This window comes from Mytilus trossulus, chromosome 3 (assembly GCF_036588685.1).
Source record: "Mytilus trossulus isolate FHL-02 chromosome 3, PNRI_Mtr1.1.1.hap1, whole genome shotgun sequence".
Classification (NCBI taxonomy): Eukaryota; Metazoa; Mollusca; class Bivalvia; order Mytilida; family Mytilidae; genus Mytilus; species Mytilus trossulus.
In genome coordinates this window covers 67,869,655-67,888,174 of record NC_086375.1, presented here as the reverse complement: position 1 = coordinate 67,888,174, position 18,520 = coordinate 67,869,655, and the positions used below count along the sequence as shown (strand labels likewise).

General features: G+C 32.5%; 1 protein-coding gene and 1 long non-coding RNA gene across 2 annotated transcripts in view; both read right to left on the bottom strand.

The window, feature by feature from the left end:
• The window catches only part of LOC134712211 (26S proteasome regulatory subunit 6B), a 28,062-nt gene that overhangs the window by 6,965 nt on the left and 2,577 nt on the right, over positions 1 to 18,520 (bottom strand). Inside the window, exons 2-3 of the mRNA XM_063573538.1 lie at positions 16,265 to 16,363; positions 9,586 to 9,772 (exon numbers count right to left, since the gene is read on the bottom strand). Of these exons, the coding sequence (XP_063429608.1) occupies positions 9,586 to 9,772; positions 16,265 to 16,363 (286 nt within the window). The remainder of the gene's footprint in view (positions 1 to 9,585; positions 9,773 to 16,264; positions 16,364 to 18,520) is intronic.
• Positions 11,946 to 15,922, bottom strand: LOC134712209 (uncharacterized). The gene is made up of 5 exons (XR_010106264.1): positions 15,295 to 15,922; positions 14,254 to 14,461; positions 13,685 to 13,751; positions 13,248 to 13,319; positions 11,946 to 12,264 (listed from the first exon to the last, which is right to left on the bottom strand). It is a non-coding gene; the product is annotated as an uncharacterized LOC134712209 (long non-coding RNA).

The window sequence follows — 18,520 nt, the reverse complement described above, 5'->3', positions numbered from 1 at the left end:
ACACTCTTAAGAATTTAAAAGAATTGCACTATGTTCTTTATGTTTAGGCCTGAACAAAAGTACAAGATTAAAGTGAAACAAATTATATTCATTCTATTCAAAAAGAGATTTAGGTAATGACTAAAAGAGGGATGAAAGATACCAAAGGGACAGTCAAACTCATAAATCTAAAACAAACTGACAACGCCATGGCTAAAAATGAAAAAGACAAACAGAAAAACAATAGTACACATGACACAACATAGAAAACTAAAGAATAAACAACACGAACCCCACCAAAAACTAGGGGTGATCTCAGGTGCTCCGGAAGGGTAAGCAGATCCTGCTCCACATGCGGCACCCGTCGTGTTGCTTATGTGATTACAAATCCGGTAAATAGTCTAATTCGGTAGGTCAAATTCATGAAAGGGAAGGGGATTGTAGTTACGACGTGAGGAACATATCCGATATCATTTGTGAAATGGTTATTCCATAACGGTCAACCAACTCGTGATGGCGTCCGTAAAATTTACGAAGGGATGATTTCAACTTCACCATTTGGAACTCTTGATTTAATAGCTTCCTTGTGAGCAGTAACCCTCTATCAAGAAAATCATGATAGGAAATGCAAGCACGGGAATATCGTATCAATTAAGAGATATATACCCCGTATGCAGGTGCTGCTGGAATGTTGCTACTTAGAAATGGAAAGTTCACAACTGGAAAGCTGAAATCATCTCTTTTGTCGTAAAGTTTTGTCTTCAACCGACCCTCATTGTCAATTTCTAGATGTAAGTCAAGATATGAAGCTGTCTTAACTGTATCTGTAGTATCCTTTATCTCCAATTCGATGGGATAGATGCGTTCCACATAGTCACCAAATTTTGAATTGTTTAGTGAAAGAACGTCATCTATATAGCGGAAAGTAGTCTGTAGAGTTAAAGGATATTGCTAACTTCTTATCTTTCTTCCTAAGAAGTTCCTGCATGAAGTCAGCCTCATAATAATAAAGAAACAAGTCAGCAAGTAGAGGGGCACAGTTTGTTCCCATTGGGATGCCGACAGTCTGTTGAAAAACACGTCCTCCGAACGCAACAAATATGTTGTCAATCAAGAAATCAAGCATCTTGATAATATCGGTTTCAGAGAATTTTTTGTTTGAATCAGAGTGATTCTTTACAAAGTAGGATTTATCCCTCCCTAAGACAAGATACTTGTATCTACGTTGGCCATTCTTTTTTATGACTAAGTTAACTTTATTCATGATTTTAATATTGCTTTATACAAAATTCTCAGAAATGATCCTGAATATGTTTAATTGTCATTTGTTCCATGTTTGCATTGTGTTCTGATTCTTTGTAAATATTTTTTTAGGGTAAATTTATTTCTGTTTGATGTGATGCGGTTCTACTCTTATTTTAATTGTCTTTTGTTTATACTGTATCTTTTCTGTGGTAATCTGTTATGTAATAGGGAAATGTGTGTTAACACCTGAGCAAACATCCAACCTCATATCTTCTTGCAAATTCTTTGACCTGACAATTAAACCATCCTAATCTAACTTTCGGCCCTATATTTTAATTTTGCTAATAAATGTGTCAGTGAACAAAATCCTCAAAGTCACACATAATGAGTTCATATTAATTTCATAGTAATTTAAATAATTTAATTACCCCTGATTTCTTTCAGAACACACCATTTGAACTCATGATATGTAAAATTAAGGATTTAGTGCTCACATAATTTTTCCTGCTATCACCTATCTTGTAAATAAACTCCTGGGAAATACTGTGTAGCAATGCCATTGGTATCCATGTTTGAATTAAACATAAATCATAATTTAAGTACAACTTTTATTTTATATATATACATCACAATTATAATTTTGGCCCTTGGGGAAACTACTCAGCTAAAAAATTAAATTTTTTGCTCCATGCCTAAACCAAGAGCCTAGCTATGTGCATACTGAAAAGTAGCAAAGTATAGACCCCTGGCTTGACATCACACCAATCCAATTGGAACGATGGTTCAAAATAAATGCATGAGGCTATCAGGAAGCCTATGAGGCTATCATTCCTAGAGGCTATCATGCCTATGAGGCTATGAGGAAGCCTATAATGAGACAATGAGGAAGCCTGTAAGGAGGCTATGAGGAAGCCTAGTAGTGTTGATGTTGAATTGGTGTTGGAATGAATTTGTATGAAATTTGACAGTTTATCCCCAGAAATTCTTGGGGGATGAGTGAAATTTTTGAAACAACCAGTGATAAAATTTCATAAATGAAATCAATAAACATAATGCTGAGATTGCTTCCCCTGTCATGGCAATATTGAAGGTGAAAGGAGGGGTCGGTGGGAGGCAAGTTTTTAGCTAAAACACTATTAGCACTATTAGCCAAGATTATTCTATAACTGCTTAATCTGCATTTAGATAAATGAATACTCAAGGCAGCATACACAGGTTTTTAATACACAACTTCTTAATGGGATACTCCTTAGTGGGAGGAGTTAAAACTGCACCCATATTAATGTATCAAGAAACAAAGGACAAAGGAAGCCAAATGCCACAAGTGGTCACTAATTAACAAGACATGTATATTTGTATTGGAACTGATGAAATCAGACCTCCTGCTAAGAACATGTGATAAACTTCATATCTAACTGATTGACATATGATAATAAATCTGTTTCATCTCAACAGCAAAGAAAATACACATCCTGGGAAAATCCTAAAATAATGACTACTGAGTAATTAAAATCAAATTATGTATAAACATAACTTATATAACATATAAGCACCAATTTATACAAAATTCTCAGAAATGATCCTGAATATGTTTAATTGTCATTTGTTCCATGTTTGCATTGTGTTCTGATTCTTTGTAAATATTTTTTTAGGGTAAATTTATTTCTGTTTGATGTGATGCGGTTCTACTCTTATTTTAATTGTCTTTTGTTTATACTGTATCTTTTCTGTGGTAATCTGTTATGTAATAGGGAAATGTGTGTTAACACCTGAGCAAACATCCAACCTCATATCTTCTTGCAAATTCTTTGACCTGACAATTAAACCATCCTAATCTAACTTTCGGCCCTATATTTTAATTTTGCTAATAAATGTGTCAGTGAACAAAATCCTCAAAGTCACACATAATGAGTTCATATTAATTTCATAGTAATTTAAATAATTTAATTACCCCTGATTTCTTTCAGAACACACCATTTGAACTCATGATATGTAAAATTAAGGATTTAGTGCTCACATAATTTTTCCTGCTATCACCTATCTTGTAAATAAACTCCTGGGAAATACTGTGTAGCAATGCCATTGGTATCCATGTTTGAATTAAACATAAATCATAATTTAAGTACAACTTTTATTTTATATATATACATCACAATTATAATTTTGGCCCTTGGGGAAACTACTCAGCTAAAAAATTAAATTTTTTGCTCCATGCCTAAACCAAGAGCCTAGCTATGTGCATACTGAAAAGTAGCAAAGTATAGACCCCTGGCTTGACATCACACCAATCCAATTGGAACGATGGTTCAAAATAAATGCATGAGGCTATCAGGAAGCCTATGAGGCTATCATTCCTAGAGGCTATCATGCCTATGAGGCTATGAGGAAGCCTATAATGAGACAATGAGGAAGCCTGTAAGGAGGCTATGAGGAAGCCTAGTAGTGTTGATGTTGAATTGGTGTTGGAATGAATTTGTATGAAATTTGACAGTTTATCCCCAGAAATTCTTGGGGGATGAGTGAAATTTTTGAAACAACCAGTGATAAAATTTCATAAATGGCCATAACACAGATGGTAACAGCTGAGTGTCCCCAAGGATTTGTGAGGTTAGGGAGGGGGTACCTTCAATAAAGCCATAAAATAAAAAAAATAAAATAAAAAAAAATAAAAATAATAAATGTTATCACATAATAATACACAATATCAAAATCAATTGTCAAACAAAAACAATATCATCCAGAATCTCTGTAAAAAACATGCGTATGGAATATTTGAAAATGAGCATGCCCTTAAATTCTACCTAACCTACTTTGAGCTGTTTTAATAGATGCTGGCGTTACCCTAATGTATCTGATGTAACTATCTGAAGTCCAGCGCCCTAATGTTTTTATCAAGTGATCTTCTATTTTTGCCTTACCAGCACTTGTAGCTGCCCCAATTCTAAAACTATGACCATTATAATGACTTGAGTTGAAACCACATATATCCAGTACTTTTTTAATACAAGTGATGAAATATTGTCTCTCCAGAGGTTTCTTATCAATGGTTATGAAAAGTGGATCAGTTTGATTAGTAGGAGAAAATTCTTTCCTTATTTGTATATATTCTAACAAAATTGTGTAAGGGCAGATAAGCTGACCTAATTTATGTAGCTGTATATTTATGCCTTTTCTAAAAGGATCTGTTTTTGATTGTTTTAATTTCAAAACTACTAAGTCTGAGTGAAATACAACATCTTCAATACATAAATTAATATGTGGATCAAACTGTGAGGCCTTTGACACTGTAAACTCGCCACATCTCAAAAATCCATAAAATGCGACAATGCATGCAGTTCTTAACATTAAATCAGTAAACTTGGAACAAAAACCTTTTCTCAAACAATTTACAATTTTTTCCAAAATTTCGAAAGTTATTGGTAATCTTATGTGATTTTTTGTTTTTTGCAGTCTTTTTACAGAATTTAAAACATAATCAAGTCTGATTAAAGGTGTATTATGAGCAGATTGTAAGGGATCATTTTGATTACCCTGTACATATTTATACCTAATTCCACACAAATATAGTTTAATGGTAGAGTATTGTAAACTCAGAATTTTAAAGCAGTGGGCTATGAAATAAATTAAAATATCCTCAGAAATAGGAGGTAAATTAGAAAATTGAAAACCATTCAATAACATAAAAGTCTCAAATTTTCTGAACCCAGTATCATAAACAGTTCTTGTAGTATTAGCAATAGCACTGTTCCAAAGTTCATTCACTGCTTGATTTAGGACCACATTACATCTGAGCTGCTTGGGCACTTCATTGGATGTTGTGCTGCACTGGGAGCTAGTTTGCGGAATCTGTCTATCTGTAAACGAGATAGAGCATCACTTATATCATTCTGATATCCTGGAACATGTTTGGCACTAAAATGAAAGTTGAATTTACAAGCACACCATGTAAGTTTCCTCATTAATTTCATTATTTGTAAACACTTTGAACGGCCCTTTTTTACTATAGCCACTGTAGCTTCATTGTCACACCAGAAAAGAATGCGTTTTGTTGTCCACTGTGAGCCCCACAGTATTGCGGATACTACAATGGGGTATAATTCAAGAAAAGCCATTGAAAATGTTTTGTCAGGATAAGCAATGTTTGATGGCCATGATGAATAAAACCATTCTCCCTTGAAATATCCACCAAATCCTTTTGTTGATGAGGCATCAGTAAAAAGTTCCATATCATAACTTGAGTAAAATTGTCTACTATAAAACATGTTCACACCATTCCAGCTGCTCAGAAAAAGTAACCAAAATTCTAGGTCAACACGGCATTCCTTATCTAATTTAACATAATGATGCAAATCATTGACAGTAGTGGACAGCCCTATGAGGTATGAAACAAAGGATCTACCAGGTAAAATGACACGTGAAGCAAAGTTTAAGTGACCCAAAAGCTGCAACAATTCCCTTTTTGTACAAGATTTTTTCCTGCATAAATTTTTGATGAATTCACAAATGCGATCAACTTTATTAAGAGGTAGTCGAGCTTCCATTTTTTCAGAATCTAGAATAATACCCAAATATTCTAAACATTTTACAGGACCTATTGTCTTATGTTTTGCTATAGGAATGTTCAGTTTTTTGAAAATCATCATCATTATAGCCATAGTCCTCTCACCATCAGCATCTGGTGGATCTATGGTTAGGAAATCATCCAATAAATGCAAAATACTATTAACTTTGTAATTGTTTTCTGCAATATGACACAAAGCTTGGGATAAATGGTCAAAAATTTTGGGGCTTGAACGACATCCAAAAGTTAAACGGACATAAAAATAATACATTTTTTCCCATTTTATGCAGAAAAGAGGCCACTGACTTGGTACAATTGGACAATTTTTGAACGCGTCGGATATGTCGAACTTGCAAAGCCAGGAATTTCTTCCAAATTTCAAAATAACATCAATGGCGTCATCTATTCTAACATAAGACATTGAGCAATCCTGTTTGTCAATAAGATCATTAATACTAAGATGTTTATCATCATTATGTGGTGAAGATAAGTCCAATATTAAACGCTTTTTACCAGAATATTTCCCTTCTGCAATACCAATTGGGCTTACCCTATATTTTTGAAAAGGGGGATCCTTAAAAGGCCCATACAAGAAACCTTTAAAAACTTCTTTCTCTATCAAATCAGAAACCACATCTGGTTGTGTCCTAGCAGATAAACTATTCCTACATTCTTTTGTAGGTAAATCTGTTGTAGATACCATAGTATCAAATCCTTTCTCTAAGCCATTGCATAAATAGTTAACAAATTTTTTGTCAGGATGAGAAATTAATTCTTTTGCAAGTTTAATAACATTAATTGGAGTAGTAGCCAGATATGGGAAATCATGTAGTCATTGACCTTGCTTATTTGTTATTATTTTCTCAAACTTTTGTGAAGAGTTTACTGTATGTGGCTTAGATTGTACTTCAGTCCTACCTTGAGAGGGGAAAACTTTTTGACAAGATAATAGGGTATGACCAGGGACTTTACATCTGCTACAGATATGTGAAAAATGACAAAAACTCCTGGTACAACCCCTACTGGTATTAAAATTATTGCACACCTCCCGCCCAGAATGATAAATTTTCTTTCTACCTAACTTATCAGTAGTGTCTACCTGCCTTGATACTTTATCTGGGTAGTCTTGATGTGTCATGGAGGTTTGCATAGGACAAAAAGCAGTAGTGTGATCAACCAAATTACAAATTTTGCAAACATTTACATTCCCACCAGCAACTATTAATGAAAGAAGATCCCTATCTCTTTTGCTCCAGTCAACCTTAATCCTTCTCTCCCTTAAAAGAGCTGCTGATTTTGCAGAAAACAATTTATGGTAATCATAAAATCTGTCACCATAAAAATTACTAATATCTATAATCTCATCTTCATAAGCATCTAGCTCTGCTCTACGGTCAGGGTAAACTGATGACATGACCCTCTTAAACTTGCCAAATGCCTTAATGAATTCTTGAATTGTGAGTTTTCTATTAAGACGGGGATCTGGCTTCCCAGAAATATTTAACTCTAACCCATTAGCTGCAACAGAGTGAATTTGGGGAGTTTCATAGTTTGGGATAAGAAGAGATGCCAAATTAACATCCTTACCGTCAATGATTTGCTTTTGAATAGAAGGAGATATAATGTCCACATTAGAATATTCATCCGAACGCACTCCACATGAAACATTTCCAACTTGTGGTCCTGAGAAGAAAGATACATGCTCTTGTGTATTTCCATGTAAAACGGTATTATTTCCTCTGTTAGAAGTTTCACTCCTATTCCCAATCCCTGCATGGTTGTACCACTGTTGAAGGTTGAATTCGCGATCTCTACCTGTGTCATGAGTACAATTGTCTCTGTAAATTAGCTGTTTGAAGGTCTCTTGAAGTCCTTCAAAACACTGAGCTATGTTCCTGTCTGTTCCACCATTCTCATTTTCACCATTTGAAACACTGCTTCTGTGTTGATGCACTGATTCTGCTAATGTAATTGGAAGAGTGCTCTCTGGTGAGGAATCTGCGTTAATCTCATCACTAACGGTGTCTGTCTGTTGTGTCTCTAAAGATGTTACTCCATCAAAACAATTCTCTACATAAAGTTGTTTTAACACTTGTTTTGACATACCAGAAGGTGTTCTTATTCCCTTTTTGTTAAGTTCTTCTTTTAGTTTGTTTATTGTCCAGTTAGAAGGGTTATTAGAATCCCATTGGGTCTCATACGGAGAACTCCTAGTTTTCCTTCGAACACCTTTTCCTCTGCCAGACATTTTGTTGTCAGTTACATATATTTCAAAATAATGTTTATTTTTCCAGGTTATATAGTTTGAATTATATTAAGTTGTTTAAAAACTGTAATATAGCTTTTGTAAAGTAATCCAAACACTGAAAGTTGTTTAAAAACTGTAATATAGCTTTTGTAAAGTAATCCAAACACTGAAAGTTCAAGTTTTTAGCTAAAACACTATAAGCACTATTAGCCAAGATTATTCTATAACTGCTTAATCTGCATTTAGATAAATGAATACTCAAGGCAGCATACACAGGTTTTTAATACACAACTTCTTAATGGGATACTCCTTAGTGGGAGGAGTTAAAACTGCACCCATATTAATGTATCAAGAAACAAAGGACAAAGGAAGCCAAATGCCACAAGTGGTCACTAATTAACAAGACATGTATATTTGTATTGGAACTGATGAAATCAGACCTCCTGCTAAGAACATGTGATAAACTTCATATCTAACTGATTGACATATGATAATAAATCTGTTTCATCTCAACAGCAAAGAAAATACACATCCTGGGAAAATCCTAAAATAATGACTACTGAGTAATTAAAATCAAATTATGTATAAACATAACTTATATAACATATAAGCACCAATTATTCATATTTTTTTTTCAATGTACACAAATCCTTTAAAATTCTGATTCTTAAAATAATGACATTGCCAAAACAAAATGTAAAATATAATTTGATGGCATGCACAACTCTCAATATTTTTTTTCAGTTCATTTTTTGCAAATTTACATAAGACATGATCTATATTTTAGAGTGACGAAAGTGGAAACTAATCCAGGACAATTAAAACAAGTTAAAATCATTCCAATTTTTTTTTAAATTATACTAGAACACACCGATATTGCAGGTTCGTGACTGAATTAAAGTATATAACTAAGTGTAAGCCTTATTTTAGTATTGGTATTGTCATCTGAAAAATTCATGTTGATTATAAGATGCACAGTTTTCTCTGCTTTCAAAATCTTTCAGTTTGAACCGGTCGACCTGAAACTTGTCAATTATTGGTAATATTTATTATTTGGAAAACAAAAGGTCCTGGAATGGAGTATCTTTTAATCAACAGCATTGTCCTATATTGGTTGTTTTACGTCATGCTGGCTAACAAATTGAAAACTATACCTATACGACTTATTTCAAGTCCAGAATTTAAGAATTTGTATTGTCATCTTAGAAGATCATACTGCTTAAAATACTACAATGGGGGAACAATGTGACAATGATTGAATTTAGTAGTGTCAACCCTGTGATTATGACCTGTGTTTATGGCAAAATCCGTTTGGTGGTGTGCCTGTCAGATGCAGAACATACAGATAAGGTAATAGGTAACAGGTGAATATACTAATGGTATCGGTATCAGATTCGACCTGGAACTTATTAGTGGAGTAATTTTTAATCCACACCATTGTCCTATATTAGCTATATATAAAGTTGAATTCTTTGATTGATCGTTTTTATCCAATGCCGGCTGACAAATTTGACCTCGTTATTTTAGTATTATAGATGTTGTCAATACAAACCTGTAGTAGAACCAACAATGCCAGTATTTTGATCTACTGCTTCCAGAAACTGTCCTATAACAAGGGGTACACTCTGAATTCTTTTCACTTCTTCCTGAGCATGCAAGTATTCTTTCTTTAAATTCTTCTGTTCGTCTTTAATGTATTCTTCTTGTACCTCTAAAAATTCAAGTTGTCTTTGAAGTTTCTGAAAAAAAAGTTCAGAGTTGTGGTGTTACTGTAGGTATTTATCAAGCAGTATAAAGAGATGCAAATGGACAATTATTCCTCAAAATAATTAACTTTTGCTCAACCTAATTACTATCTGGAAACCATTTTTCTAAGAACAAAAATTCCATTTTTAGGAGGTGACTTCGACCTATTGACCCAAAAACATCTGTGTATGTGTTCCACTTGTTTCTTGTAGCATCATAATAGGTGCATAACAAAAGTATGTACCAGTATATATTTTACTGTCAGAATAGACAATAAAATAGGTTGAACCCTGAACAGTTGGGACAAATTTGGACACAAGCTTGATACTGTCTGAATTTGGATTGTGATCAAATTTTCTACATAATATAGGTTTCTGACACAAAAAAATGTGGTCAAAGATTTTGCAAAACTTGTGTGCAATACTGTGCAATTGAAGATTTCTTTGAAATATTTAGAATTAAAAATATATGAATCCCTTTAAAAAGTTGTAAACAAACCCACCCCCAAAACTTATTGAAACCTCCTTTGAAGCAATAACCCAAAAACTCAATCCCAGCAATTCCTTTGTAGTATTGAGCCTTGTAGTAAATTTCAGAGAGATCTATACACTTAAACACAAGTTATTGTCTGGAAACTGGGAAAATGCTTTTTTTTCCCTTTTTAGTCCCCTAATTACTACATGTTTGGGGTAATTAACCCAATAATCAATCTCAGCCTTCCTTTTGTTATTTGGAAACATTTGGTACAATGTCAGAGAGATCCATACACCAACACACAAGTTCTTGTGTGGAAACTAGAAAAATACTTGTTTTTGGCCCCTAATTCCTAAACTGTTTGCCCCATTATAACCCTTAAAATAAAATAAACATATTAAAATCCAAAACTTTCTACTTGTGGTATTAAACATTGTGGTACAATTTCAGAGCAAAAGAAATACTTACAATATATACACAAATTATTATCCTGAAACTAGATAAATGTTATGAACCTTCTTAAAAAAAATCATAGAGATCCATTTACTTAAGGTGGCACCCTACAGATATAGCAATTTTTTTCCCCCCATTGAATTTTTTTTTAAATTTGCATACATATACTATGCAATGGCCTCTATAAAAATTTGAGTTAAAAATAGTATGTCACCAGACTCGTTTCCATGGTAACGGTCGCCAAAGTTGGTATATCACGTGTATGCATATATACATACCTGATGTAGAAACTCTGGATTTTTTTTAAGCCTTTGAAAGTATTTTGAAAGGTTTGTTTTACATTTATTACAAAATTATTATTTAAAATGAAAATAAAACACAAATAATGGCAGTTTTATTCATTTTAATTGATTTCAGCTCCAATTTCATCAACATTGCACCACCAAAAAAAACACAGATTTTGTTAAAAATTTCTATTTTTCTTAAATTTCCAAAAAAATGGTCCAATGAATATTTTTTTAAATTTGACATAAGATGGTCATTACAATGAGCTTTGAAAAGAAATAAAAAAAAATATGGGTCACCAGACTATTTTTTGCCCCAAAAACGTTTTTGTGACCCCTAACGAAACAGTGATCAACAGCAGTTTTTTGTATATCATTCATCATCGGTGACCAAACTTCACCAAAGTGTGACATATGTTGTCATATCCTTTGTTAAACTTTCACAGAATAATAGTTTCACAAGGCAATGAAATGAGAACATTTATTTTGTTTCTATGAACAACGGTTACCATGGCAACAGGACAAGAAGTTGGAAAATTCAAGTTTGTGCATTGTTCTGTCAGATGTGCAAGAGTTACAACAAAACAGACAATAGAAGATCAAATCCCATGATTTTAGAGCAACAACACATGGCTTCTATGTAAATGTGAACAAATACTATGATACATTATAATGCAGCTTACATTAGCATTACTGTGGTATTAAATGAGCAAAATAAATTAGTCAGAAGTTAGCAAAAATCACCAAATTTTTTTTTTTTTAATTTATTGAGATAACAGTCATGCAAGTAAATGGATAAAAAGACTTTGTCACCTTTTCCACAATAAATGATTTAAGTTGATGAAGCATAATGATAATACATTATATATTTCAGTTGTCATAGTAACATAACCAAAAAATTATAAAATTATAACTTTTTCAAAGGTTTTTCAACTTTCTTTATTTTGAATGCCTCAATAATCAAGCAAACATATAATTTTTATATTTACAAATATGTAAATAGTTTACTCCTCTGATTCAGTCAAGTATTGATTGATAGTCATAGCATTATTAAAGTTCACTTTGTTCTCAGTCAAAATTGTCAATCCTTCTATATTGAATAGTACATGTTGCTCCCAGTCAGATATATCATATTACTATTAGTTGCAATTCTTTTCTTTTAAAATCTTTGTTTTCTGGTTATCTGTAAGTGTTTCCCTCTCTAATTTCTTATTCATACTTTCCCAAACTCTCTGGGTAAACTTTCCTGGGGAATATTCTGATGCTGCATTTACCTGAAAGGTTAATTTATTTATTTGTAATGAAAAGGTGTAATATATACAAATAAACTACTTAATCTATATATTATTTCAGTGAGTGCAAAATTAATCCAATCATGCATTACATAATCAATTTAAAAAGATTATAGTATACCTGACTAACAAAGGTACTCCTTAAGTGTTTTATACATTTTGTAATATGATATATGGCCAGGTTTTTGAAGTGATTGCAATAATTAGGTCAGCTGATGGGTATGCATTTTATATTGCTTCTGCATATGATGGACATCCTTTTGAGTGGTTTTTGTTATGTGTACATGTACAATGACACTTTGGACACTTGACAATATATATGCTATAGGCAGCATTATAGTTTCCAATTCAAATTCAAGGTCTACATGTATATTTAATAGGTGTGACCTTTACTGTCTACCTTAAATCAATACAGTTGAACTGTTCTTTTTGGTATAAATTTACATATACAGCATGTGACCAAGTTTGTGATAAACATAAGTAATCTACATCACATAGTTATCTTCATTTTCATAATTTTGGCACATAAGAACCATTGGCAGTCTTGATAATATACTTTGTATTTGAATTATAAAATACAGTACAAATCAATAGTGTAAAATGTGAATCACTGTGACCTTCTTTTGCCTGGAAGCTGAGTTACTAACTGAGTCTCTGAGAGTGTATTTATAAGTTTGCATGATCTGACACCTTTTAGTTGCTGAGAATAGATACCTTTGTTGTATATGAAATTGGATGTTTAATGTTACCAAAGTCAATGAAGTGGAAAATGTAGGTCAGTGACATATGTGTACAAGTTTACATGATCCTTCATTTTATAGTTGAGTCTACTAAATATATTGTCCAAAAAGAAATGTTATAAATGCCTACAAAACACAATTATTAGATTAAAAAGTATCAAATGAAACCTCAAGTTTTTTCTCAAAGGTAACTACATGTAATCATCCTAAAATGTATGTATTTACCATTGACAGCCATCCTTCATTTTTCTGCATAACTGCTGTTAAAAACCTGCTGTTAAATGATTACCATGGGACCTACAATTGATAACAAATATAAAAAAAAATTAAATAAGTAAATTTATATTATATAGATTTATAATAAGTGAGAGTTTTAAATTACTTGTTATCAATGTTGGTTGTTCAATATCAAAATAATGAAAATAATGATAAAAAAAGCCATTTCTTTTAATGAAAAAACTATAAATCCACTCACATTGAAACTTAGAAAAAAAATCATATTCCATATAATAACAAGATCATTGCTAAGTATGGCATCCTCTCACCATAGAAGACTGTTGCTTTCACATGGTTGTTTAGAATCTACAATGTCCACTTTCACCTTGACATTTGGGAATATCTTTTCTATTAATAAAGTTTAAGCCTAAATTCTTTAAATTTACCTGTATCACTTTCATAGTTTCAACCAGTACCAAACATTTGCCATTCTGCAACAAAACTAGCTTCAACCTAATGAAAAAAGTAGTAACAAAATCTACAAATATATATAAATGAAAGTGCATGCAGTGTTCAAATACTATAGCTGAATCATATTACATTTAAAATTAACTGGAAACTCAGACGGTTAACAATGAAATTTGTAATAATAATATGTATAAAGGCTTTCAAAACCAAATAGGTTTCATTAAATTTGTTGAAATTATACATTAATATAGATTTCATTTAATAAATACAAATGTTACTAATTCTAGTTCAATATTTTTTGTTGAAACAAATTCTGACATGTTTTATACATAAAAGTCTTTAAGTATATATATAACAATGCTTTACCACAAAATTGATTTAAAAAATTTACCCTAAACTTGAAATTATTTCCAAGATCTTTTAAATCATTTTTATGACTGCTTAAGTGCAAATATGAATATAATTATGGTCCTCATTATACTTTATATCCACATAGGAAAATTATGAAAAAACAACTTTGAAATTATATGACTAAAGATTTAATTACCTTCCAATTATTCATTAAATTAACCATGTTTAAAACTGTTTCTTCTTTTGAATTTATTTACAGCATTCTTTTGCAACTGCAAATATTTTCTTTACAGTTTCATTCTCCTTTTTCTTTTTAAGTATGGCTGATGAATTCACATAAAGTACATTCAATCCATTAAGGAAATTGTTGAAATGTGTGGCACAAATTCCTGCATGTATCATTCCTGAAAAATATGATATGAAATGTCATTCTGCACATCATGGCTCATGTATTGGTTAATTAGATAAACTATAAACTATTTAGACTTAGTTCATAATTTTATTACAATTGATTTTTTCAATTTATATTTATATAATATGATTGTGAATTCATGTTTATCTATTTTCTTATAGATCACAGACTCATATTTATTTCTAATAATGTGGAATGAGGGTGGGTGCCCCCCTCCTTCTTGATTTTCTTTTTTGCCTTCATGCATTATTCTGCATTCTACACATTATTCTAGGTGTTTTAAATGACTAAATATGTAAGGTATCAGACCACTTGGTCTCTGATCACATGCAAAAGAAGACTTATCAAATATGAAAATTCTGGTGATAAAATAAAGAAAACTAATATTTTAAGTTTGTAAAACATTATTTTTGTGAATGAATCATTGTGACTGCATTTGTTTACTTTTTCAATTCTAATTTTATTTATGGTTATATAATTGCTACCAAATAAGTATTTACAAAAGAATCCTCCCCTTTTGGATGCAAAACTAAAAAGTCCCTTATGTATAGATGTCTTTGTGTTCATTGCAAAAATGATAAATAACTTCCAGGGGCAAAATTCCAGAAAAATTACTAAGTCCAGCTTCATAAAAAATTTGAGCAGCACTTCCCCTCAAAATAAAGCTTTTTACCCTCAAACCACATAAACCCCAGACCATAATAGAGGGGAATTGAAGAAAGAAAAAGAGAGGTGTGGGGCAGGTTCATTTATTCAAGACATGAAACCATACACCTTCTCCACCCAGTAAAATTAAAATGTTTAAAGAGAAAATTGAACTCTTACCATGTACAGCTTTTGAATTGATAACAATTCACCAGTTCCATTTCTCTCCTCGTTTCAACACTGTTACACATGTATGATAAGCAGGTTACATTCACTGCAGCTACAACGATATGGTATGGACAAAATGCTCCACGGCCTCCGCCTCGGCTCCTGGTCCAAGCCTTGACGGTCGTATTTCCGTTCACAGACAGTATCCGCAGGGGACAGTTTTATATCTTAACGAACTTATTCTGCACTAGGTGATCAACTAGAGCTATCCTTCGACCTTCTTTCCAGGTTTCGTCAAACGGAGAGTCACTGTCTGTGATCGGACGCCGAATTTCTCCAACTTCCAAAAACTTATATCATATGATCTTATAAGTTGAGAATCATTTAAGACTGTGTGAACTTTCAAGTTGAAGCTATTCATATTCTTTATTTTAAAAGAACGCATGCATTTATCCTTTCTGATAAACCTTCCTTTCTTCTGAGCGATGGGCTGTAACTTAGAAGTTGTTTACACACGTTGTCAACAGACGACATTGGAACTGTTACCGTGACCTAGATATATAGGCGATATATCCTAATTTTTTTTAACGGGAACCAGTTTTACATCAGTAAAACGTTGTTATCTCCCTTAGTGTCGGGAGCTACCTTAAACTAAAGTTATTGTCCGGAAACCGATATGTTATACCACTATAGGATAAACAAAAATTTAAAAAATGCAGTCATATAAAAAGACCTCTGATAGTTTTCATCAAAGTAATTTACTGATTTACTTTTGGAACTGTCAATGGGATTCCAATCCACTATCAAACAAACACGATAATTTATTTTGATGAACATGATGAAGAAATAAACCATAACAAGCATACTTGTATTAGTTGGGAAATCCATAAAAAATATCAATGGAAGAGATCTAAGCTCTCTGTAAAAATTGTATATATTTTAGATTTAAATTCAGTCAACAAATAAATGCAGTAATATTTACCTTATATTTGACATATAAGTCTTCTATGTCAGTACTCAGTGGGTCAAGCTGTGTTAATGTTTGAGATGTTCCGGGTCGAGATTCAACAGCAGAATCTTCCTAAAATTGAAAAAAAAAACATTTAAGCTTTGAACAATCAAATAAAACAAGTGGTTTGTACAAGGTCCATTAAGCCTTTAAACATGGTAAAGACCATAAAGTTTCAAAACATTTTTATCTTGTGATTTCAGAGTAGACGATTTTTTTATTGGCTCTAAAGCTTCTTTAAAAGCCAATTTTGCGTAGAGACCCCAATCAACACTTAAAGGTGTCCTAAAGTGGCAGCCACATGTTATGAGAACATATACAATGTATTCTCTTACATAAAAATTAGGAGTTGAAATGGTTTTTTTCAATTTGATGATTAATCATTAAAAATGTTAATTAAATGTAAGTTTTTAACAGCCTGGTCCCTTTGATATGAAACAATAAATGAAAGTGAAATTGTCAATATCAAATTTGACCTCCATTTTGTCATCAGTATCAACATATTAAAATTTGAAAAGCTTAGATTGAATGGTTCATGAGTAAATGCAACAAAGTGAATGGAAACGCCATTTTACAATCTTTCAAGAACCATAACTTTTGAACGGTAAAAGTCAAAATCGTCATTTAATATTAAACTTGACCACTTTTTTGACATCAGTAACAACATACTAAAATTTGGGAAGCTTTGGTAGAACAGTTCATGCGTAAATGCACGGACACGACTGGAAACTCCATTTTTCAATCTTTCAAGAACCATAACTACTGAGCGGTAAAAGTCAAAATCGTCATTATTGATCTTGACCTCCATTTTGTCATCAGTAACAACATATTAAAATTTGGGAAGCTTTGGTAGAACACTTTATGCGTAAATGCACGGACACAACTGGAAACTCCATTTTTCAATCTTCCAAGAACCATAACTCCTGAACGCCATTATTGAACTTGACCTTCATTTAGTTGTCCGTAACAACATACTTAAAATTTTAAAAGCTTTGATTGAACGGTTCATGAGTTAATGCATGGACAACATTTGATTGCCACCCGTCCGCCCAACCGACCGCCGTACATCCCCAATTCAATAACCGACATTTTTGTCACAAAAATCCGGTTAAATATACCAGTACAGGCTATTATAACCAAAACATGGTAAAATTTATTCAACACAAAAAAAAAAACCAGTCAGAATCTCACTTTATTTTGAAACAAGTCAATGAAACAAAGTTATAGCAATACACTATTAAACAAAAACATGAATAATAGTTATTCAACACAAAATAAAAAGTTGGCAGAATCACACTTTATTTAGAAAGGATTATTATTAGGGTGAGAACGTACTTTGGGTGCAAACATGTAGGGTGCGAACTGAAAGGGGGCGAACGTACTTTGGGTGCAAACATGTAGGGTGCGAACTGAAAGGGGTGCGAACTGAAAGGGGGCGAACGTACTTTGGGGGCGAACTTTGAAGGTAAATTGCTTAAATATAACTGTAATCCAAAAATATTAGGAGTCACGTTAGATGAAAAACTATCATTTCTCAAACACATCGAAAATGTGGAACAAAAAGCACATAAAGCAATTAGCCTACTTAGAATGATCAAAGGAGTTGCAAAAGTCTCTACAAAAATTCTACTTCAAATTTACCAAAGTATTGTCCTTTCCACCTTAGAATATGCAAGTAGTGTTTGGCAGACCTGTGAAACCAATATAACAGACAAACTGAACAAAATTCAACGAAAGGGATTAGCTATATGCCTTAATGTTACTCCAACATCAAGTGTAGAGACTTTGGAAGTAGTTTCTGGAATCCTACCAATACATCTGCGTAGAGAAGAAATTGCAACTCGTACACTTGCAAAAATCAACTCATATGATATCTCCATTCCAATAAAACAAATCCTGGATGATTGGAAAACAATTGACATCCCTGAAAAATATGTATCTCCAGTGGGAAAAATGATTCTTCAGGCAGAAGACATGAAGGTATGTACAGGTGTTGATGTAAATGGTATAGAATCAGAATTTCAGTTTAATGGGTTACAAAGATATAAATCTCCTCCAGATTATTGGAAAAACCTTGGAAATTCCAAATCAAGATCAACAGACCAAAAAAATGTTGGAAAACACATAATAATGGAAAAACTAAGTCATCTTCCGGCAAATTCATGTATAGCATTTACTGATGGGTCCTGTCTTGGTAGTCCTGGTCCTGTAGGAGCAGGTGCTGTCATT